Source organism: Dermacentor andersoni, chromosome 11 (assembly GCF_023375885.2).
Source record: "Dermacentor andersoni chromosome 11, qqDerAnde1_hic_scaffold, whole genome shotgun sequence".
Classification (NCBI taxonomy): domain Eukaryota; kingdom Metazoa; phylum Arthropoda; class Arachnida; order Ixodida; family Ixodidae; genus Dermacentor; species Dermacentor andersoni.
Window position 1 is genome coordinate 120854034 of NC_092824.1, and position 23009 is coordinate 120877042.

The 23009-nt window shown below is 42.4% G+C and overlaps 1 protein-coding gene across 4 annotated transcripts in view; it reads left to right on the top strand.

Moving 5' to 3' along the window:
- Positions 1 to 21278, top strand: part of LOC126539640 (RUN domain-containing protein 1) — a 67141-nt gene extending 45863 nt beyond the window's left edge. The window contains exons 13-18 of one of the 4 annotated variants that reach the window (XR_008614300.2): positions 1656 to 1766; positions 1855 to 1947; positions 6370 to 6467; positions 6606 to 6700; positions 7179 to 7370; positions 20868 to 21278. Coding sequence is in view for 2 of the 4 variants with exons in the window: in XM_055075496.2 (XP_054931471.1) it covers positions 1656 to 1766; positions 1855 to 1947; positions 6370 to 6467; positions 6606 to 6700; positions 7179 to 7285 (504 nt within the window). In the remaining 2 variants the exon portion in view is untranslated. Of the gene's footprint in view, positions 1 to 1655; positions 1767 to 1854; positions 1948 to 3621; positions 3685 to 6369; positions 6468 to 6605; positions 6701 to 7178; positions 12101 to 20867 lie in introns of those variants that run through there. The other 3 variants (XR_008614299.2, XM_055075496.2, XM_055075497.2) reach the window with 3 other exon arrangements.
- The last annotated feature ends 1731 nt before the right edge of the window (positions 21279 to 23009 follow it).

Below are 23009 nucleotides of genomic sequence, written 5' to 3' on the forward strand. Positions count from 1 at the left end.
AAGGCACATCCAGTCAGTCAAAAGCGATGATCACTGTTGTAGTAGAGGCTATGCGCTTGGCTGCCTAGGTTGTCAGGTTTCGGGCAGTGACAATATTGTTGTGGATCTGCTGGGAGGTCTCCGTGAGTGGGATCCCACGGATGACCCCCTTCGTTGTGTGCTCAGCTGCGGTTTCGTAGGCATTCACCTCGTGGGTGACGCCGTTCACTTGGATAGAGCAGATGCGAGCATACCGGTCTGCATGGTCTGGGCGAGGTGTGCTGACGACAACAATGTTTTGTTGCGTATTCGGGCAGAATACGCTTCTAAGCTTTCTTCGTCCGTGAGTTTGGCTGCTTGGAGAATGGCTGCGGTCACCACGGGACTGCCAATCTTGGCAATATGAAGGGCGCCCTTGGGGCGGATGACAATCTTGATATCCTCCGTCAGAATGGCATGCACCCCGCCTTTAAAACTTGAGCTTTAACGGGCTGCCTCGCCCGAGAGCGGGGCCGGTTACTTGGAGCTTGAGATAATACAGTGGTCGGGGTCTAATTGTCCGTGCCGCGTTGTCAGCAGCGGGATCAGGCAGTGAGCCAGCCAGACTGGGCGGTCACTTCTTCCGGCGAAATATCCTGGCCGGTGACCTGGATATCCATAGTGAAGGCGGAGGTGTGGGCTCACACTGGTGGGAGATGTAAACGGTGCGCGCCGAGGCGCGACAAGCTGCCAAGACGCAGCCGGCACAGTCGGAGGCCTAACAACCGGCGAGTTGGGCTTAACGCGGCGGCGACTTGGCGGGTGGATAAAAGCAACCTGAAAATCCTTGAATTTGCTGTCGAATGTTCTGTCAAAGCCCTGTGTGTAGAGCTGATACAGATTATATTTGGAGTTAAAAGAAATAGAAATGTAATGCCAAATTTTCATTGGTAAAGCAATGTGTCTTATGCCATCTATATTGAATTAAATTTTCGCAAGCCTTGCTGTACATTGTGCTCATAAGTGAGCATGATTAATATCTTTCGGCCTCTTGCTTGCTCATTTGTGCACCATTGAAATTTCTGAGGCAAGCGAACTTTAGCCATATGTGATAAAGCCAAGCAATGTTAGCTCATTACTTCATTATTTGTTTGAATTTGAATTGTTTCTTTCTTGTATTTCCACCAAATTTTGCTCTAGTGATTGCACCAGACTGCTCTATGATATTGTTCATACCAAACTAAGAGTGGGCAACACATTCATTCTAAATGCTTGGGCTTAATGGCTTATGACTCTGATCTGTCTTGCGATTCTTTGATTGATATGGCAAGCCATAGAGTCTATGCATTTAAATGTAGACTACTTGGAACAAAAGACTTACGTAAATTGTCAGCCATTTCCATACCTGACTCAAGATTCAAATGTGATTACTTAATAAATGTGCATAGGGGACATCATGTTCCTTTCTATAAATGTCAAACAAGTGTCATCAGGCAGATTTACTGCCTACAATTAGGCAGTAAATCTGAATTTTTTTTTCCGATATTAGCGTGTGATGAATGTATTCCTTTCATATGATAACAGGTACAATTAAAGTATCTGTGTTGGATGTGAATTCATTATAATGAGGTTTGACTGTATTCAGAGTTGTCATGAGTGCGTTATGTTTTCTTGTTTTGCTTATTTGTTAATTTCAGATTGGCCAGAGCAGCAGCCTTGTGCCCCTGGGCTGCTTCACCTTGCGGTCTGCAAGTGCACCCTCGCTGCTGCATGCGTGGGACCTCATCCTCAAGTATTACGAGATCAAAGTGAGCTTTGCGCCGTGTCCAATTATCGTGTGCACATGCTGTGACAAACTGCAAGCTGACTGGCATATTTCTTTCTTTAATGTGCCAGAATGGTGCGCAGTACAATGCTTCACCAGCGCGCAAGTTGTCGGAAAGTTTCAACTTGGACATTGTTGCCTCGACAATGGAGACACCAAAGCATGTGAGCTGCTCCGTCTTTTTCTCTGTGTCATCATCTCTAACCTGCCCAATACATTGTAAATGTATATGCGCTTCAGTCACTATGTGCACATTTGTGTACACAGCTTGTTTTTGTCAGCTTTGTACAATAGTGGCTAGGAAAAAGCCACGTGTGGCTGCCGCGGCCAGGATTTGATCCCGTGGCCTCGTGCTTAGCAGACCAACACCATAGCCACTAAGCCACCATGGAGGGTCATTAGGAGAATTAAGGAAATACTTTAGGTGCACATTAAGAAACCTCAGTTCAAAATTAATCTGGTCCCCCGTGCGGTTGCCAAAGGGTTATAATACATTCAGCTTCAGGTAAATTGAATGTCATGCACACTCTATGTGGCCTTATTTCACTTCAGTTTGCTGTATATTGCTGCTGTACACAGTCATTTTGCTGAAGGTATAATGTTTGATGGCATGTTCGATGTGCCCTGCTTCATGAGCGATGGCAAAAGAATACCATGTCAAAACAGCGTACACAATAGGATGGGTGAAACAGAGAAGACTATACACTGACTATCAACTGATTTTTTATTCAGAGTCAAGAAAAGGAAAGGGAAGGAAAAGCGGTGAAAAATAAATAATGAAAGAGCAGGTTATGCTTCTACATTTGTCCTGCTCTTGGTCTGTTTTCAGTTAAATACTGTTAAATCATCTTTCCCTCTTCTTCCGGCCAGCCGACCGAGTCACTTATATATAGTATTGTGCCTTTTGTGTTGTATGACTCTGAATAAAAAATGAATTCATTGCCAGAGCATTGACTTATTCTGTTTGACTCGTCTGTTTCACCCATCTCATTGTCTGCACTGTTTCGCCATGGTGAACTTAAACTAACTAGCCCAGCTCAGAACTCTTGTGCGAAGGAAGTTTTTTTTTCGTGTCTTGCAGCAATTACAGTGAATTATTATCTTGTGCGCATGGTGATTAATTTTTTTTAACAAAGAGACACAACATTACTGACTGTACAATGAACTGATATTTAATTACTCTAGCTATGAGGACTCACTAGAAGATGCACAAAGCATCATCCTACTACCGTGAGTTTCATTCAGTATAGTCTGCAGCACCTTGAAATAAGATTATGTAGTTTTAACAAATTTATTGATAGTCCACCATAATTTGTGGCTGCAGGGAATATGTGTACGGTACAAGTTATTGCTTCATGCATGGAATAGCCGCTCTTTGCAGAGTGTTGGGTACACTGTAAATGTGTTCTTCTTTTAGCAGACTTTTCTTTTTTATGATGCACAACATACAGATGTGTCTGAGATAACTTGAGGCTGTCTTTAGAGAAGCAATTACAATCCACTAGAAAGGTGTTGAGGATTAAGAATAGATGCAAAAAACCTCTTAGTTGTCTTATTTTACACCTCAACCCCCTTCTACTCATGCACCAGCTCGCCCTACAGCAGGCGTTCGAAGTTAAAATCCACATTCATGGAATGTGCACAGTATTCCTTGCTGTGTGCCTTGTGTAACTCTGAAGTTTTGTGTAATATATAACTGCACAGCTAATTGGCAAACGTTTTAAGAATTAATTTTTGGTAATGGGCTTGTGTGTGAAAGTTGGATTGTTATCGAAAATACGATTGATGGATGGTGGTGTGCAGACCATTAAATTTTTACACATTTGAGATACTTCCAGCGCTTGGGGAAAAAGAAGAAACACCTTAGAAGAACACAGAAAAGATGACAGAACAGGAAGAAGGTTGGATTGTTTGTTTGCTTGTGTGATATAATAATACTTGGACATCAAAGTGGGAATATTAAAAGATAAAAACTACCTCTTTATAATAAACAGTGGCGTAGCCAGAAATTTGTTTGAGGGAGGGGGCAGGGCTCTTTGGTGACAACTACCAGTCCTCCCTTGCCTTCACATCTCTCTCTCTCTCCACGCACGCACGCACACACACACACACATATAGGGGTTTTCTTCAAAGTTCAGCACGCAGGACCTGACGTAACATATGCAGGAAGGAGATGATGAACTTTTTGGAAGACTTCTTTTACTTAATGTTTTCGGGGTGGACCAGCCTTCGTCAAAGTACAGTGACTCCACTGTACTCTGACGAAGGCTGGTCCACCAGCCGGAAACGTTAAGTAAAAGAAGTCTTCTAAAAAGTTTGTCGTCTCTTTCCTGCGTATATATATATATATATATTACGCACACACACACTGTTATATGTGGAGGTTGTACACAACGCAAAGACAACTACAGCTCGATGCGTGTGTTTACGTTGCTGAAACGACAGTTTGCTTAACTTCTGACAAAAGCTTTTCATTGCTAAGGCTTGCAGCCACTTTGCGTTAATTTCTGCTATCATCCTTATGATGATATTAAAAAAAAACTAAAATTTATTTTACAAATTGATGTTCTTATATAATGTATGTTGATGGCCTAGCTGGCACACAACTTGCAAAACCAACAGCGCTATAAACAAGGCCAAAAAATTAACAAGACAGCGCACTATCATGTGTCTTCTCATTTGCTGGCCAGACTTGTTGCAGCCCAGGTAACAGTGGAGATAACTTTTGTTTTCCAGCCAGATCCTTTAGTGAGTGGTCTGGCCATGGCCTATTTTGCAGGTCGCCTATCACTCAATCATGCTTTCGGCATTGTGGGCATGCTATATTATTCTAAATTTAAAAATACAGGAATAAAGCTTCGCGCTAGAACTTCGATAGTATCATATGATGCAAGTTTCACTCACTTTCTCTGTGACCTACTGTCCGACTTGTTTGAAGAGATGTTTGGAAGAAACTTGTAGTCATCATGCGACGCATATTGTTATTTGATCACAGTCGGGAATTGATGAGGCAGGCAGTCCGAAGCAGAGCTGCTTCCTGTCTAGAAGCCTTTTTGAAAATTACGGCATCCATAGTTCACAGTAAAATAAGGCCGGTAGCTCCAAGAGATTTGAAAGTGTTGTGTCTCCTGACACTCATCTGTTCTGAAAATTGCCGATACGTTTATTTAGAATCTGCTTCTTCGCAGCAAGCAGGTTGTGTTACAACGGGCAGGTGAGCCTCGGCCAGGCGACTCACCATGACTGTCGGGGAGTGACGAGACACTCTCTCCCTGTGTCCATAATTATCCGCCAACTTCGTTCTTCATGCCTCTTATGCCCCCCCCCTGCCCCTCCCATCCATCATCCTACTACCCTTTTTAAAGTCGCACTCTTGAACATTCACCAGGTTGTTAAATGGCATGGCGGCTCCTAGTGTTCCTATGTTTCTGTTTCTGCGTGGACTTCGAGGCCATTCACGTACCTGCCCTCCCACCCATTTGTTGTGGTGGTTTCTTAGCTTCCCTGGCACAGTACCCCCGGTCCTTGATATATTTTGCAAAAATCAACGTTTTGTAGGTCTTTCTTTCTTGTTCCATTTCTTTGCCCTGTTTTCATTCTTATCACCATGTACAAGCTAGCCTAACAAGCTCTTCTCAAGTTTATTAACACAGTGAGAGTCGGAGACAAGGGAAAGAAAAATAGAAAAGAAAAGGAGGGGAAGTGCTTATTACGCGTTTCCTAGACAAGCAAGCGGCAATATTTTCGGAATGTTTTTCTTCCGTGCAGTGTGGTCGATGACTTGGTCAAGTACTAGAAATGAGAAGCTCTTCAACCACACAGTGGCCTGGTGGGGAGCAGCAATGCCCCCTAGTTTTTATGCACGCGCTCATCCCACCTTTCTCTGTATGCAGAATTTTTAATGCTGACTCTTCTCAGCAGTTATGGTTAACACGAACCGGAATGAGGTAGAGGTGCGCTATGAGTGAGGCCGCAATGTTCTGTGCATGGAAGAGGGGATAGCTCGGATGACAACCCCCTCTTCGCACTGCTACTAGCCCTCGCCTTGCTTTCACATTCAAACCTTCCCTTTCATCCATGTCCCTCTTTCGGAGCCCACCTCCTGAAACTTTCTGTTCCGTGGGAAAGGGAGGAAGGGAGGGAGTGGGGGTTTCATAAAAAAATTTCGGGGGGGGGGGGGGTCAACCCCTCCCCACCCCTGGCTACACCAATGCTAATAAGTAAAAGAAGAATGTACTTCAGCCAATGCAAGGTCACTGGGAGAACATTGGGCTGGTTACATGCAATTTTTTTGATGCTGACTTACATCAAATTGCCTACACTACCAGCTGCTTTCTGTGCAGTATCTATGTTAGCTTCTTGCTGTCACCAGAGATTCCTGGAATCAGTATTTTCATTAGTGTGTTTTGCTATTTGTTGTAAAATCAGTTGTTTTAATACATTTGCTTTCTTTCATACTTCAATATGTCTATTGAATATTTACCAAATGTGGAAAAACATTGCAGATTTTTGTGTCATCTGTTAAAACTGACAGTCTATGTTGTGAATTTACAGGGTGTGTTAATTTGATTGTGACATTTATGCAGGCTTTGCTGACAGCAGTTCACAGTATCATATCAAGTCATACACCACTGAAGCGCAGCTATGATTCTCACTTCAAGGCATTTGTGTGTGCAGCCCTCAAGTAAGCACTGTTTTGACACTACATTTCTGGCACAGGGTTTTAAATCAGAAAAATGTGTGTTCTTTCTCACTTGAAATCATGACATGAGAAAAGAAGACAACAGTGAAACAGTAAACCTTCTGTCCGATTGCCTTACAGCGAAAAGCGGCTAGTTGCCTGGCTAAAATTACTTTTCAAGTGCATACCACTTGTTGAACGCTATTATGTTCATTGGAGCTATGTGCGGAAAACAGGTGAGTTTAATTTCAATCAGGATTGTTCTGGCACATCTTACTAGAAAGAATGTTTTAAAGCTTAGAAGGACTTGATTGTTAAATTGTCAAGAGATACAACATAAGCGGTTTTGAAAAAAGAAGAGTGTATGTTTGATTTAAGCAGGGTGTGTGTTATCAACTTTTTCGTTCTGTGTGTAGGCCATCGACGGCAGACTACTAAACTCTGCCAGTTATCTAAATGTGTAAACACAGCGTGTAGAGCATGAAGAGGGAAATCTTGCATGCATCAGCACATAGCACCTGGTATGGTTTTACCAACGAGCCATTCTTTCTTTCTATGGTGATAATGTTGACTTGCCACTGATGCAAACACTGGGCGTGAGAAAACTGTACTGTTATTCAAGACAGGCATTTTATTCTTAAATGTGTCCAGACTATGTTGTGTTTGCTTATGGAATACTTCTGTCTTTGTCATCTCTTTCTTTTTCTTCCAAAGGTTTTGATGATGCCCTACGGTCTCTTGACCGGCTAACAGGATATGACTTTGATCTTCCTGTTGACCTGGCTGTTCGCCAACTGCAGAATATCAAGGATGCTTTTTGATGTGCCACAACTCCCGTAGGGGAAGAGGTGCCACTTGTCTTCGAGATGAACTTTTATCTCCCGGCATTGTGCTGCGAGGGCTAATGTAAGAGGCCAAGTTCTTGTTGAAAATCATTGAAAATGTTCTTTTTACTGTGAATATGTTGTGTAAAACAAGACAAATGTGTTCATGCGATGCCTTGGAGCTGCCATGGATGTGGACTTAACCTCCACAGGCTTCCGCTGTGAGGTGTACCGATTTTTACGTGTGTAGCAATGAGTGTAGCTGCTCTAACTTTGAGGGGGAGTTGGCAGTAGGGGGAGTGCTGCTCTCTCTTTTAACTACATTTGGCCAAATGCATGACAGGATTTGGTCTCTGACTCTACAATATCCCATTCTGTTCTATATGGTCTAGTCATGGAATTATCATTGACGAGTGGCAACAGTTATGTTAGTTGATGGTTGGTAGACTGAAATGTAATTGAAAGCGAGTGATAGTCAATTGAGTGATTAGTGGAAAGCTTTACGGCATAGCTTTCTGTTACATGTTTAGTTAGGAAGCAAATATGCTGACATTGCAGGCTTGTTTAAGATTGCACAAGGCAGCTTTTAGAATTACAACTGAGGGTATCATGTTTTCTTTGTTGATTTAGAAGTAAGTGCCATACCCCACACATCTTTTACTTTACTCCACACATCTAGTCACTTAGGCTTTCTTTTTTTATGTAACTGCAAGAAAGTGTGGGCTCCATTGTATCTGGCATTGTCGTCTACTGTCACTTTGAACACTGGGTAATGAACAGGTGTCATCTCTTGTATTTGCAGGAAAGGTACGCATGTCTTTCAAGAAACAATTACAGTAGTGACAGGCAAAAGTGAAATTGGGGACATTTTATGCCCCTTTTAGACAGACATTTCGAACATATTTGAGATGACGCACTTAACTTGGTGGCTCTTCGAAAAAGATAAGGTAGGTAGTTAGTTGGTAGCATGTGAATCAAATGAAGGCAACTTTTCTTTCTTTTTTATTTTTTTGCTTAGCAGTGCACACTACTCATCATATTCAAGATATTTTTTTTTTTCGAATGTTTTTCAAGAGGAGCCAGTGTGGCAATACTCTGACCATCACCAGCCTGACAACTGTCTGTGTACAACTGCTATTTGATTGCTTTTAAATTGGGCTTTGATTTTGGTAGCAGTGGTTTAAGATATCCACTAGTAATGAGAAAAAATACTGTTGGTTTGTTCAAATAATTAACAGTGAGTCGGGTGCAGCTGGAACTGCAATACTGCACTTTCAGACTTATGAAGTGGCTGTGTCCTTTTTGTTTCAAGAACTAATGCCGTTGTTGAATCTTGTTTGGGATTGTAGATTCAGAGAGACACGTGATAGGTTCTGCTGAGCAATCGGATAGTGAGCACTCAAGTTTGCATTCAATAGGCCGTAGTTGCTCAAGGTATGTGAAATGTTTACGAAAGTGTTCTACAAGACAAAAATGTTCAGTGAAACAGCATCTTGGCACTTATTTATGTCATGCTTGGATCCATACATTGTGAGTAGCCATTGGTTTAAAACAAATTTCACTGTTCATTCTCATGTTCACCACATTTGTAGGTTGTGGGTTAGAATCTTGACTGTGGTGATAAGGTTGCCACGTGGCCAGTTTTTGCTACCTGCCAGTTTGACCCTGACATTGGCAAACCGGCTGCTGGTTTTCCTGTTCTCTGTAAATTGGCACATTGTAAGCTGCATCCCAAGTGCTCTATCTGGTGTTCATACATAGCAGACAACTGAATTGTCGGCAACGAATTTGTTCCTAACTCCTTAAACTATGCTTAATTCTTTAAAGCATCCTGTATTTTGTTGCCATCTAGGCTTCCACATATTGCTGTGTTGTTCGTAGGGCATAAATATGCCTTTTGAATATATTATTTGCTACCACAGTATGAAGATTTTAAAAGTGTACCAAATTTTACATCAAAGGTTTTCAATACAGTTGAGTCATGTAGAATCGGTACATCGCATTTTCTTTTCGTTTTGTTTGTATTTTTCTAAACCTTTGTTTTACAATTACCCCTTAACAATGGTTAGCTGGTATGTTTAGTTTTAAGTATTATAGCTTCTGAATGAATGTTCACATCTTACCTGCAGTCATAACTTAGCCTGCATTACTGTCTCTTTAGATCCATTTCCAGCTGTTAAAGAACACTACAGCAGTAACGTTTTTTGTTTTGTTTTTTTTTTCAGCTTGAAATGGATCTTACATTACAGTGATACAGGCTAAGTATCAGCAGTAGTGCGTTTTCATCTATAATGCCTGATGTTTAAGGCTGTATCTGGAAAAAAAAACTGTGTCCAAAGCTAGCAACAATGATCAGCATAGATGCTGATCATTGGATAGATATATAACTGCACAGGTAGCCACATTCTCTCTCTCTCCACAGAGTTGTATGTGCATGGCACGCTGAGTTCATCTCAGGCAAACTCTAGGTTAGCTTGTTACCAAGATGGCTGTGGCCACTGCATTCTTCGAGTAAATTTTTAAAAATTATGCTAGTACTATGTTGTTCCACGCTTGTTTTGCGCAGCAAAAGCTCGACAGTTAGTGCTGCTATGACCTAGTCGGTAGAGGTCTTTGAAAACCTCACAAACTTCATTTTATCCTTCATAGAATTGACAGGCTGGTGCGCATAGTCAGTATTGCTTCTTTGGAAATATCAGCCGCTTAGCTGGAATGGGCCTTTGTTTGTCACTTAGTAAGCACTGTATTCACGAATGTGCCTCATCATGATGCTTTTCCTCAAAAGGCATTGTTGTTCCACAACTAGATTAGTTAATGAGCTTCAACAACACACACCTTAACAATTCCACATTTTGATGAGATTCGAATGCAAACTTAGGTGCATGATAAAGACGTCCAGCTGGCTGAATTTAATCCGGAGCTCCCTACTACAGATGGAGTGTTGCTTTGGAACATTGAAACTAATAATTTGATTTAATTTTCACTGTGTTGGTGGCTGATTGTGAAATTGTACATCAGTAGTTGCAGAGAGGCATTACTGAATTACAGTGGCAACTACTACGTTCACGAGGCAGCTCCGCAGACAGGCATGGAAGAGCTGAGGGACTTCTGTGAATAAAACCGTTATCTCTGGCCTCTAAAGCCAGGGACGAGTCTGCCTTTGCTTACCATCAAAACTCTCAACTACTTCATGTGAAACTAGTGAAACATCTGCGGCAACTTGTGACTGTCCTAATCTCTTCATCTGCTTCAGCCACTTCATAAAGGCACAAGAACTGGGTTACTTCTAGCATTTTTTGTGAACTGTGTGATTAAAATAATATCTTAGAGCATACAGGGTGTTTTGACGAACACTTCCAAAATTTTTTAAGGTTGCCTGTGGCAAATAGCTGAATTCTAGTTTATGAGCCGGTCTACTCGAAGCGGCGGACACTACCTGCAAAAAAAATTGAAATGCAAAATTGACTAATTAACAAGGATTCACTAATTATCTTATGACCCATATTGCAATTAACAAATTCTAACAGTAAACTTCACAAGGCAGATCCACTTGGAATGAATTCTCAGGACGACACCAGTTTCGAGATAAATATTCCCGAACTCTGTGGAGAAATGCATTGGTGTTCCATTACTTGTGTGCTTCAGTGCATGAAACGACGTTTTGTAAACAAGTTAACTGGAATGCTAATGCATTTCTCCGCAAAGTTCGGGATTTTATATCTTGAAACTGGTGTCATCTTGGAAATTCATTCCAAGTGAATCCGCCTTGTGAACTCCACGGCTAGAATTTGTAAATTGCAATATGGGCCATAATTTAATTAGTTAGAAACTTAATTTGTGAATTTTTATTAATTCGCCGATTTCGCATCTCAATTTTTTGTGCAAGTATTGTCCGCCGCTTCGAGTAGACCAGCTCATGAACTAGAATAGTGACATCTGCCACAGGCAACTTTTAAAGATTTTTGAAAGTGTTCGCTGAAACACCCTGAATATAGCATGCACCCTTTGCACTACTGATGACTGTTTTGCAGTCTTTACTTCAATTGAAAAGTAAGTATAGCATCAGACGTTTTTGAGCCAATACAAACTTAATTGGCATGATAAATTATATGTGTTAAACTTCTCCAAGGAATTAAGCATGCATTGAAGTTTACTGTATTATAGCAATATGGTACCCACAGCTTCAAAATGTTCATTGCATATTATATATTGAAGATTGCATTGTACCACAATTTTACCTGACAGCATGAGCAGTGATGTTTTTGCATTAAGTGTGTTCCTTGCTAGTAAATAATGTTTACACAAATGTCTAATGTGATTTTTTGTGCATAACTGCTGAAGTCCATGAAGATATATTGAAATGATTGCACTTCTATGCTTATTAAACAAGCATGTTGAATGTGAAAGCACCACGGTGTAACCATTCCTTGAAAGGTTTTTCACTGCATTTGATGTTACAGAGGATGCAGTGTTCCGGTTGGCATTCTAAATACTGTTTAATTTCTTTATGTCATTAATGTACATATTGGATAATGATAAGTTTTGAAATCATCACTTGTCTAACTACTTAAGGTTAGAGTTTTGACTTCAGTGTGTTGTCTATAGCAATTACATAATCAATTACAATCTAAGGTATGTACATATTGTGTTTAATGGTTACTTAATTGCTACGTGGAAAAATAACTGTTGATAGCATACGAGATGTTGACAATGATTGCATATCTAAGCTGGCTCAAGTTTGGTGTGTGTGCACATATGTTAAAATGTAACCATGTAAAATAAACAGGGTTTGTTCATAAAACGTTCAACGTGCACATGGTTACTGTGTTCCTTCTAAATTGATGGGTAAATACCTCTTGAGATCGTCGTTCTCATTTGAAGATTTAAAGAAACTGTTCCTTATTGTTACTGTTCACCATGAGACTGAGCAACGTCATTCCCCAGAGGATTCTGGCAGAACTACGTTAACGTGGACATGGAGCTCGAACTTGGAGGTTATAGTGGATTGCACCTCATGCTGTCTGCTAGCCAGTAGCATGCACACAGACGAGTATGGTGTACATGTTTGTCTTGTAAGCACTGCTCTGTGGTTTTAGCACAACCATTGTAGCTTGTCTGCCTTTTTTTTTTTTCGACGATCAGCAGAAGCATTGGGCCTCACGCTGCCGTCTTTACATTGAAATAAGATCAGTGATCATCCTTGACAATGGTGCCCTGTGTGATGATCGCACACTTTATTGGCAGCAGATATTTCAGTTTTCTGGCCACTCATCTGTTGAAGCACATAATCCAAGATGTTTGATTATATTCTGAAGGACACTGCAATATGTTAATCAAACGCTCAAAAGGCGCACCTTGTCCTTATCTTTTCTGAGTAGAGCAATATTTGAGTTTGCACAAAAAGAGAAAAGGAAAATGGACGCTGACAACAAACATTAAACAAAACATTTTGGCTTTCACAGTCTATTCATGTAATCAACCTTTGGTTCCTTTTCCTTTCATTGTGAACAAGGTGAGAGCTTATTATGTTTTAATGAGTTTAAAGCGCAAACGAAGAAGAGAGGATCAAAAACACAGACAAGCACTTTTTCTGGTCGTCTCATCTTCGTTCGCGCTTTAAACTTATTCGTCTATGGAATGCCAGCTAGCCCAAGCTACCACCCTTCTTATTATGTTTGTGGCCATTTGTTGTTTTTGACTATGTTTAATCCTAATCAAACTGGATTCCACATAACTAATTCAAATGCATGTAAAATGCAGAAATGCTCTTCTGAGACAACTGCTGGGCTGATTTGAAAGAAATTTGTTGCACTTGAAAAAAAAAAAAAAAACTTCCAGCAGAGCAAACTTCGCACCAAAACCAGATATCCAGATATTTTGTAAACTGCATCTGTTACGGCACCTAAAGCATACGAACGTGATATATGAGTTACAGCTTACTTGAAACTTTTACAGTGTTTACGATGGTTTTGCAATAAAGCCCTACTCACAAATTAGTGGAATTGTTTCAGACCTGTGCGTAATGCATTGATTTTGGCCGCTTTAGTGGTCTAAAAAGATGCAGTTTACAAAATTGTGATATAGTACTTTTTTATTGCCAAACTAGAAAGTCGTAAAGTCTGTACTTTTATTTTTTCAAATATTCGAAACCTTTCCGACAAAATATTGACAGCTCAAATAAAAACATACTACTTCCTGCAGTCACTACATTTTAATTTATTTTCTTTTAAGTGCAACAAGCCAACAGATTTGGTAAAGTAGGTGAAAAAAAATTATTTCTTCATTCTCATGTGCTTGGGTAGGAGCTCTCGAGCGAGAGCTTCCTCCTAAAGTGCCCCTTGCCATACCCCATTGGAAATTTGGGTTATACACTGAAACTTGCAAAGTACCGTCTAGGAAACATTTTACATCAAGAAATGCTCAAATTGGTTCATTATTAAAGGAGGCAGGAGGATCGAAAATGCCGTGTCGCTTTGCTGCCAGGAGGCAAGCTTCACTGCCAACACTGACTCCCTTTGCCTCGTCTATGTGCGTAGTATGGATTGATGGATGGTATGAGCGCCCCCTTTGGAAGGGGGCGGTGGGTTCCGCTGCCAAGCTCTTGTTATGTTTTATAGCGTAATGTCCTACCTAAGTTAAAGAAGAAAAAAAAAGAAGAGAAAACACGAACTACCACAACCAAATTTTCTGACCCCCTATTGTGAACTTTGCTTCTGTATGTATCCGTTTTTGTAGTTTCCGTACTTTTCTTCCACCAATCTTCCGATCGCTTCTTACTAATCTCTATTGCAGACATGTTTACTTTTCCCCTGCTCTCGCTCAACCCAAGGGCTTCAAGGAGGCCAGTAGTGCCTAAATCGACCAATGGGCAAATGTCTTCACATTCTAATAAAACATGCTCCATCGTTTCCCTAACTTTACCGCAGCAAGCACATGCTTCTTCTTCCTTCTTATATCTCGCTTTATAGGTGCATGTTCTAAGGCATCACTCGCTTTGAAAAGTAATGAGCTTCCCTTTGAGTTATCATAAATTCTTTCTTTCCTGATTTCGTTTTTTCCTCTTAAGTAGTTACTCATGGCAGGTTTCTTTTCCATTGCTGCCACCCATGAGATTATTTCAGCCTCTCCAACTTTCAGCTTGACGTTCTTTGTTGCTGTGTTGCTCACCTTACAGGCCGCATACTTGCTGGTAAGCTTCCTAGTTCTTTTCCTTCACTGTGAATCAATGTTTTTCCTGTACAGATACCTCAGCACTCTCCCAGCCCATTTACTTTCTTCCATATTCCTCAGTCGTTCTTCATACTCAATTTTACTGTGAGCTTCCCTCACTTCAAAACTAGTCCAGCCCATATCCCCCTACACAGCTTCATTTGTAGTCTTGCCGTGAGCGCCCAATGCGAGGCGTCCCGCTGACCTTTGGGTCCCATCGAGTCCTGATTGTACCCCTGATTTCAAGCAAACAACTGCATTTCCAAAATTAAGTCCTCGAACCATTACACCTTTCCACATACCTTGGAGCACCTCGTACCTATTGTATCCCCATAGTGATCTGTACTTCATTATGGCTGCATTTCTCTTCCCCTTTACTTTTATTACATAGTGTACGCTGATGGACATGCCACTGGTGGCGGCCTTGCGCAGAACATTTGGGAAAGAAGCCCGCCGCGTGCCGTAATTTTCTGTGACGTCGATGGTGCTTCACTGTCTTATTCACGTTTTCAGAGCAAAATAAGCAACACCCTTCGCATGTGTGAAGTGACCAAAGCTTCAAGGAATGTCGAAGAATAATTGTTGCGCGGCGGGGGGCTCAAATAGCAGCAAAAACGTGCCGGCGATACGGTTCTAATCATTCACTGCAAAGCCTCATCAGCGGGAGCAACGGTAGCAATGGATCGCCGCCGTTTGGCAGGAAATTTCTTGATCTGATGCTTTCCTTTGTCGTGTCACTGTTTTTTCCACTCGATCATATTTAGATGCGTAAGCGACGAAGTTCGTTTGCAATGCAGCATGCCGTTTAAAGGCATTTCGCTAAAGTTCTGAATGCCGTTTGCCGCTTGTACTGTTTGCCGCTTCTTTACCGCGTTGCGCTAGCTAGGCTGCACGACTGCATGAGTGCATTGTGTTGTATGTTAAAGCTACTGAAGCTTGCAAGAATTGAAATTGTTGGTTTTATGTGGCCCGGTAAATCCTCACACAAGCCGTGATGCACTTCATGTTTTTGCATCTATTTTATGCGTGGCTTTCTGCATGTTGAACTGTTAATTGCTAGTTGTTTCAGCATAACTGTTCTTGATTCTTCTTCTTCTTCTTTCTTTCTTTTTTTTTGAGGTGCGAGGTTTTTATCCTGCCTCATTTGTGAATGGTCTAAATCACACCGTGTCTTATCGGAATGATACCAAGGAAGTGCTTCTTTAACAGCTTTATTCTTTTCGCCCGAGGGCATTTTAGATATTGTGGTTTTTTGGGAAATGTGTTTAGAAAATAGGTAGTTCAGGGCGAGAATTGCGAATAGTTGCTGCATATGGTATGCTTGTTCCATTTCTGCTGGAAAGTTCGCGTCACGTCTGGTGACAAGTCCAGTGACTCATCGGCTTTTGTGTGGACGCAATTCGAGAAATCTAGACGATTCTACAGGTCCTTATCTTCTAAGCATTGGTGCTGGTTAAGGTGGTACGGGTGAAAGGCCAATGTTTAGAATCCTCCAAATTGATGATTTGGAATTGATGCCTGGGCGGCCATGTCCCGCACGTTAGCGTGAGGGTTTGAGGCCATAAATGCTAGCACATCTGTGCGCAGGCTAGGACTCAAAGATGGAGTCCTAAGGAGCTGTTTCTTGAAGCTGCCGGTTTCTCTCTGGTTTTCATAATTTCTGATGATAGTCAATGGGTCTACCGCCACACTTCCGTGAGTGATATATATTTGAGGCCTTCCTCTTGTTGTCATTTGAAGCTCCCAAGGAAAGCATAATTTTTACCTTCTCATTAGAGATAGACATGATGACTGGGACAAAACTAAACGCACCTTTAAACATTTGCACTAACGTCAATTCGCTTTTGTGGTGATAGGTTCTGTGGAAAAAAAAAAAAAGAACCATGCATGCACTTTATCTATGCTAAGGCAACAGCTATCACAACTTGTTTCCAACTAACACCAAATGAGACATGTTACTTCGGCCGAGGCGCAGCAGATAAGGCACTTGATCGCTATGTCTTACGGCGAAGCTGTATATGGCTAGCTGATTCGTCTGTCCATCCGTCTGTATGCCAAAAACTCCTCCGGTGCAACCCCATGCACATGGGCAAAAGAAAAGAAAGGAGAAAGAGAGACGCGCGATTGGTTGCACCAGTAGTGATGTCATTGCTCTCTGTCATCACCAAGCACGCGCGCAGCAGCTTCTCTCTGGCTTCGAAATGGGTAGGCCGCGCGTCATGCATACTACTGAAGAGCAGGCAGCTTTCGATTAGTAACACCATGAGCTGAACCGGGAATGAGCTTGTCTACGCTGTACCGATGCTGCAGCTCGGGCACAAGAACAGGCTCGTGCAGCCGAGCACAAGCAGCAACTGCGCACTGAGGATCCGGCAGCCAACCAAGCCGCCGTTTAATGAACCTTCGGGACTAACCCAGTGATAAACACTGGGGCTGCATGTTTCAGTTTCGCTGGTTAATCATTTGTACGGAGTGCTTGGGCGGTGATGTTTTTTCTTTATTTCCTTCATTTCATTCTGGCTAACTCAGAAGGAGCCTGCTCGAGGGTGCTGCTTTATGATGCGGGTGGGAGTGCAGTAACATGGTATTCACCATATTTCGCTGGGTTTATTTATTGCTCTGAAAAAATTAGTACGCAGTTAGCACGTCACTGAAAATACCGCAGTTACATGTCCCTTGGCTGTGCCTAGAAATGCCTCATTAACACTTTGATAATTATAATAGTATGTCTGGAGTTAGGTAATTAATTACAGTTATCTAATTAAATCTCAGTAACGAATAAACTACTGGCAGCTACACCACTGTACCGGATACAATATGCATTAGGTCTTTTTTGAGTAACGCATTGCTTTGTTTTTTTATCTTGGTGCATGATGGTTAATCGGGACACCCTGTATAGGTTTATGACCTCTGCATGCAAGTGACCATGTTTCCATCCCTAACAAACATTGTAAATTATTAGAAGTGTCTTTTTAATGAGTCGTTAGCTTTGCTTACTGGAAAGAGAAGTGATACCGAGACACGTATCATTCACGTGCATTTTACACGCCCTTGATAAAAGACTCTACCAAAGGGTCACTTATGTCTACAGGTTTTTTTCGGGGCCAAAAAAGCCCGCAGTGCATTTTGAAGGGAGGTGAACATGCAGCAACATATTCATTCTCTAGGCATAAGACATCCATGCCTTCATAAATAATTGTTAATTGGCTACCTACTTCTCTTTAAAAATGTAATACACTTTGTCTTGTGCACATATTTAAATATATTGTGTATGTGCATGGTGTTTGCAGTGGAAATTTAAAACAATGTTGAAGAGAGAAAATACGGATGAAGCAGCCACGGCTGGTACTTTCAATGCACTTGTTTTCCTCATGTCAGAATTTGCAGAAATAAAGCAAAGTATGAATAAAGATCCGTGCACGTCCACGCCAACAATGATGCAATAATTATATAAGCTATTAACCACAATAAAATGCTTAATGAATAGGTCGAGTCAAGTCAAAAGAAACCTCAAATGATGTGGGTGACAAAACTCTGGCAATGAAACGTTAGGTGGGGAAGGAGCGTGGGTGCTCGGGCCCCGTTAAACGCAACTGGCCTTTTCTCCGGCCGCAATTCCTCCCACGAGCATACAGACCAGCTGACCACGAACCGAATCCCTTTCCTGGTCCCTGGATCAGTCTGAACAAAGAAGGTTGAACTAACGAAGCAACAGTGATGTGACCGTTGAATAGATGGTGACAACTGAACGCATCTGGAGTTAATCGCGCGGGTGCCGAATCGATGAGAAAACTGGCCTCCACAGCCAAGGAGGTGCCGATAACTGCCGCCATCCAAAAGGAATGAAAAAGGCAGCAAAATGTTGACCGCCGTAAAGCTGCCAAGTCTCAAGACTGATTTGGCGGCGCCTTGGGAATGTGTTTGACGAGTGGTGGGCGTGGCGTGTGCGGGGAGTGAGGGGAAGGGGGCATACCCCCCCTCCCGGGCCCCTCTCTGGGTACGTGCCTGTCTGCGCCGGTCATCATTTTGTTTGGTTGAATGAATTTTTGTTCTTCTGACTAAGCTATGCCATCCCGTACTCCGTAGTTCTAATAACACCCTGCGTGTTTCCTTCTTTTAAAATTGAAATCTTGTTCTTCATTTACATTCTTGTCTTTGGTTCTTTGAATGTCTGGAATGTATTCCGTTGAATAGCCCTTCCCCCTCCCCCCCCCCTTTTTTTTATGCTCAGTGTAAATAAAGAAATAAAATGGATAGCCGGAAGATTGGAACCTGTAGATAAGTCGTGGGGCAACCTTGTGTACGTGGCGAGAGCCGATATCACGGAGGAAGGAAACTAAGGAGAGGCCCTGACGTCACTCTTTGTGAAGCAAAAGTGAAGCTGGAATTTGGCGTTGCTCATGGCGATGCTCCGCCTTTTGGGCCACCCTCCTCTCTTGTTTACATCTTTCGCGAAACCACGCCGCGCTGCGCGTGGTGTCGCGCGCGGAGCGCGCGCGCTCGCGCAACATGTGGCAGAGCACGGTGCAGGTAACACAGCGCAACAAGACACGGTGACTAACGCAAACCCGCCCACTCAGCGCCTTTGCCACGGCCCGAAACCTACCAGAGCAACACGTGTGAGCGCTCAAATCCATAACAACGCCGCCATTGTGGCCCAAAAGGCGTGGCCATACAACAACAAAAAAATAAGAAAGCAAAAAAATGAGAACCTACTACGTCATTTCCGCCACACTTTTCTCCTAGCGCGCGGAGGGGGTAGGGCACGGAGGAAGGAAACTAAGGAGAGTTTCCTTCCTCCGTGGCCGATATAGAGGCTAGAAAGCGCGTGGAGATCGATTAGGGCGCCCCCTTCCTCAGAGAGTCCGTACACACATTTTTTTTATTGTGATTTTACAGCTGATTTACAGCATAGTGCAGAACCTAAATGGGTCCTGGCAGGAGGGCCAAAATAAAGAGATACAAGAACAACAACAAAAGCACAGCAAATTACATTACAGTAAACAGAATGTGTAAGGAATGCACATAGCAGGAACAGGAAACAATAAATCTGCATCTGTCAATAAGCAATTTTGTCAAGGGCACCAATTCTGGTTAGTAGATCAGTCGGGAGTAAATTCCATTGCGTTATTGTGCGCGGAAAGAGGGAGTATTCAAAAACACTGACTCTAGCGTTGTACGGTGTTCGGGATTCCGGGTGGTGATTTCTTGTTAGGCGTGTTGTGGTAGACTTAATAAATGGATCAGGTCTCATGAGGAGTGTCTTATTTTTGATTAAGTAACTTCAATCTGAATTTTCCTCGTAATTCCAGTGTCTGTATGTTATGTTGCGCCATATGAGGGTGGTGGGAGAAACAGTAGAGCAGCATTTGTTAAATATAAATCGAACAGATTTTCGCTGGATCATTTCCAACGCGTCGATGTTATGTTTTGTGTAAGGGTCCCAGACGGTTCATGCGTACTCTACTTTAGGTCTGATTATTGAGGTGTAGGCTAAGAGTTCTGTCTAGTAGAGGCAGCTTTTAGTTCGTGCCTGAGAAGGCAAAGCTTCTTAAAAGCTGACGTGCATATGTTTGATATACGTTTATTCCAGCTAAGATTATTGGTTATAGTAACACCTAGGTATGTGTATTCATTAACTTCCTTGAGCGGGTGAGATGGAAGGTTATATGGAAATGACAGGCTACTCTTTCTATCGGTAACGTTCATGAAGACTGTTTTGTCATTGTTAAGCTTCATGTCCCATCGACTGCACCAGGAATGAATGTTCTGAAGGTTAGAATTAAGAATGACGATATTCAGAAAATCTGATTTCATTAAACAATGAGAATCGATACTGACGAACTGTGCGCGGTTAGAAAGGTAAGCACACACCCAGTTAATTATGAGAGTAGAAAGCCCAGTAGGTTCAAGCTTACATTATTAGTTTTGCAAGTGGAACAAGGTCAAACGCTTTCTTAAAATCTAGGAAAATAACGTCAATCTGCCCGGACCTGTTTAGAGTATCAGCAAAGCTATGGACTACATATGTTAGTTGTGTGACTGTTGAAAGTCCCTTTCTAAATCCATGTGGAAATGGAGATAGAACGTATCTGTGATTTATAAAGGTAGTTATATAAGCGGCTGCAGTGTGCTCAAGGGGGTTTACAAGAAGAAAATGTAAGTGATATTGGAAAAAAATTTGTAACAGATGATGCGGTACCTTTCTTAAGTATTGGCACAATCCGCGCAACTCTCCAATCCGAAGGAACACTGCTAGTTGATAGGCTTGCACGGAAAATTATGGGGAAAATTTGTATACCATTTCACTATAACGCTGCAAGAACATATTTAGAATCCCGTCAGGACCAGGAGACGCTTTTGTTTTCAGATTCGACAACATGGACAACACGCCTGCAGAAGATACAATGCTTGGTTCGGGAGGACATGGTGCAGCTGTTTGCCGTATTCGGGAGTTTGATTTAGAAAAAAAAGAACACTGTAGAAATATGTATTAAAATGTTCAGCAATGCTTGTTTTATCTTGAGAACGCCATTGTGCATAATTTGGTCGACAGGCTTGTTTTTCCTGGAAAAGTGTCTCCAAAACTTCTGCGGAGCGTTTTGAATGAAGCTCGGCAGCGTGTGTTCAAAGTAATGGCTTTTTGACTGGCTCACAGCCTGACGCAGTACAAGTTGTGCAGCTGCTACAGCGTTTCGGCAGACGTGTTCGTTTTAATCGCTTTAGTTTTAGTTTTAAAGGCAAGACCCTACGCGTGATCCAGGGCTTTCTTTTGTACATTTTCTTTATTCTATTGGGAATAAAATGTTTTATGCAGTACGTGCAGATTTCTTCAAACTTATCCCATAGTACATACACCTCATTTCCTTTAATATCGCTCAGGCATAGGTCAAGGTAATCGAGCTCGCTTTCGTCCGTGGCACGCGAAAAGTCTATTACACGGACAGGCTCTGTAGGTGGAGAGTTGTTGAGTTTTTGGATGCTGCATGAAAAATACACCATATTGTGATCGAAGGGCCGTTTTCCACTGAGACACAAAAATTTTCAGTCGATCGGGTGATAAACACCAAGTCAAGTATGAAAGCACCAGTGCCCTGGACATGCGTGGGTTTTGTAACTAACTGTTGAAGGTTATGTTGCAACATATTATCAAAAATGTAATGCGTGCCAGGGCCAGAACCAGAAACAGGACAATTCCAGTCAAATCCAGGCAGGTTGAAACCGCCATCAGTAATTATTTTGTCGTTGATGAACTTAGACATGTGACAGCCAGGTCGGGAAAACCTTGGTAGTGAATCAGATGGTCAGTAAATCGCAAATAAAAGCAAAGATCGGCCCCAGCAGCATAGCTTTAAAGAGACGCTCTCGTGATGGATAAGATGCGGTAAAACAAAAGCTTGGATACCTTGCTTCACCAACACAGCAACACCACCAGCCCTTGATTGTCTGCCGCAGCGGAACACGTTATACGACGGAGTGCATGTCGATAGGACATACGATATCAGACATGTCGGGTTCTTTGTGGTGAACCTTGTAGACGAGGCTATCTTGGCCAGTTTCCGTCCCTTTTAATCGATATTGAAGGACTGTCGCGTTGAGGCTATGCAGCCTTTTCACAAGCAAGCCCGACTCTGTAATTCCGCTGTGTATGTACAGTACATTCACCGTCGGCGTCTCTGCCGCAGTGACGAGCTTCCTCTTGTTGAAGACGTACGAAGCGTTAATGCAATAGAACAGGTCCGGTGGTAATCTCGGCGTTCTCCCCTGGGCACACTACAGTTGCGAAATCCTCGCATAATATGAGCAACATCTATTTTAGTGTCTCCGACTAGATGCATGCGACCTTCGGAAACTGATCGTACGGGAGTTGCAGATCTGCCGACTCAAGCGCAGAACAAGCCAAGACAGATCCAAGACAGCTTATTAGGCTTTGCCAATAGATGCTCTTTGTCGAATGTTGGCACCAGCACCCAGGCCCTAATTTTCTGATTAACGTAAGCCTTGAGTTCGCTTATGCTTCTCCTTTGCCAAGACGGTTCCATTGCAGCATGGGAAAGTTAATGATCGGAGACCGTGAGCGGAAACCTCCTGAAGCGCAGCCTTTCAGCCATAGCAAAACGAGTGTTTGCATTGCTCGCCGAAACAGCTACGCGTCGCAGCAGCCAAGTTGTGGCACCGTTGCACCGGCATGAGAAAAATGTATGTTGTAGCTTGGCGAAACTAGACTTACATACCGGACAACGCTGGCGATATGAATGCCCCACATTCCAATATATTGTCGCGCTGTCCAGCCGACCAAACTTGGGAAGAATGCGGCGTGTTTTTAGAGCCGCCTCGAACGTACGACAGTAACGCCTTAAGTCGGAAGCGGCAGTGAGGTCGTCCTTAGAGATTAAAAAATTATATAAATCTTCGGCAATTCCCTTGAGTAGGTGTCCAATTTTGTCGTTGTCCGACATACTTGCGTTCACGATTACTCAAAGCTTCAGGACTTCCTCAGTGTAGGTAGTGC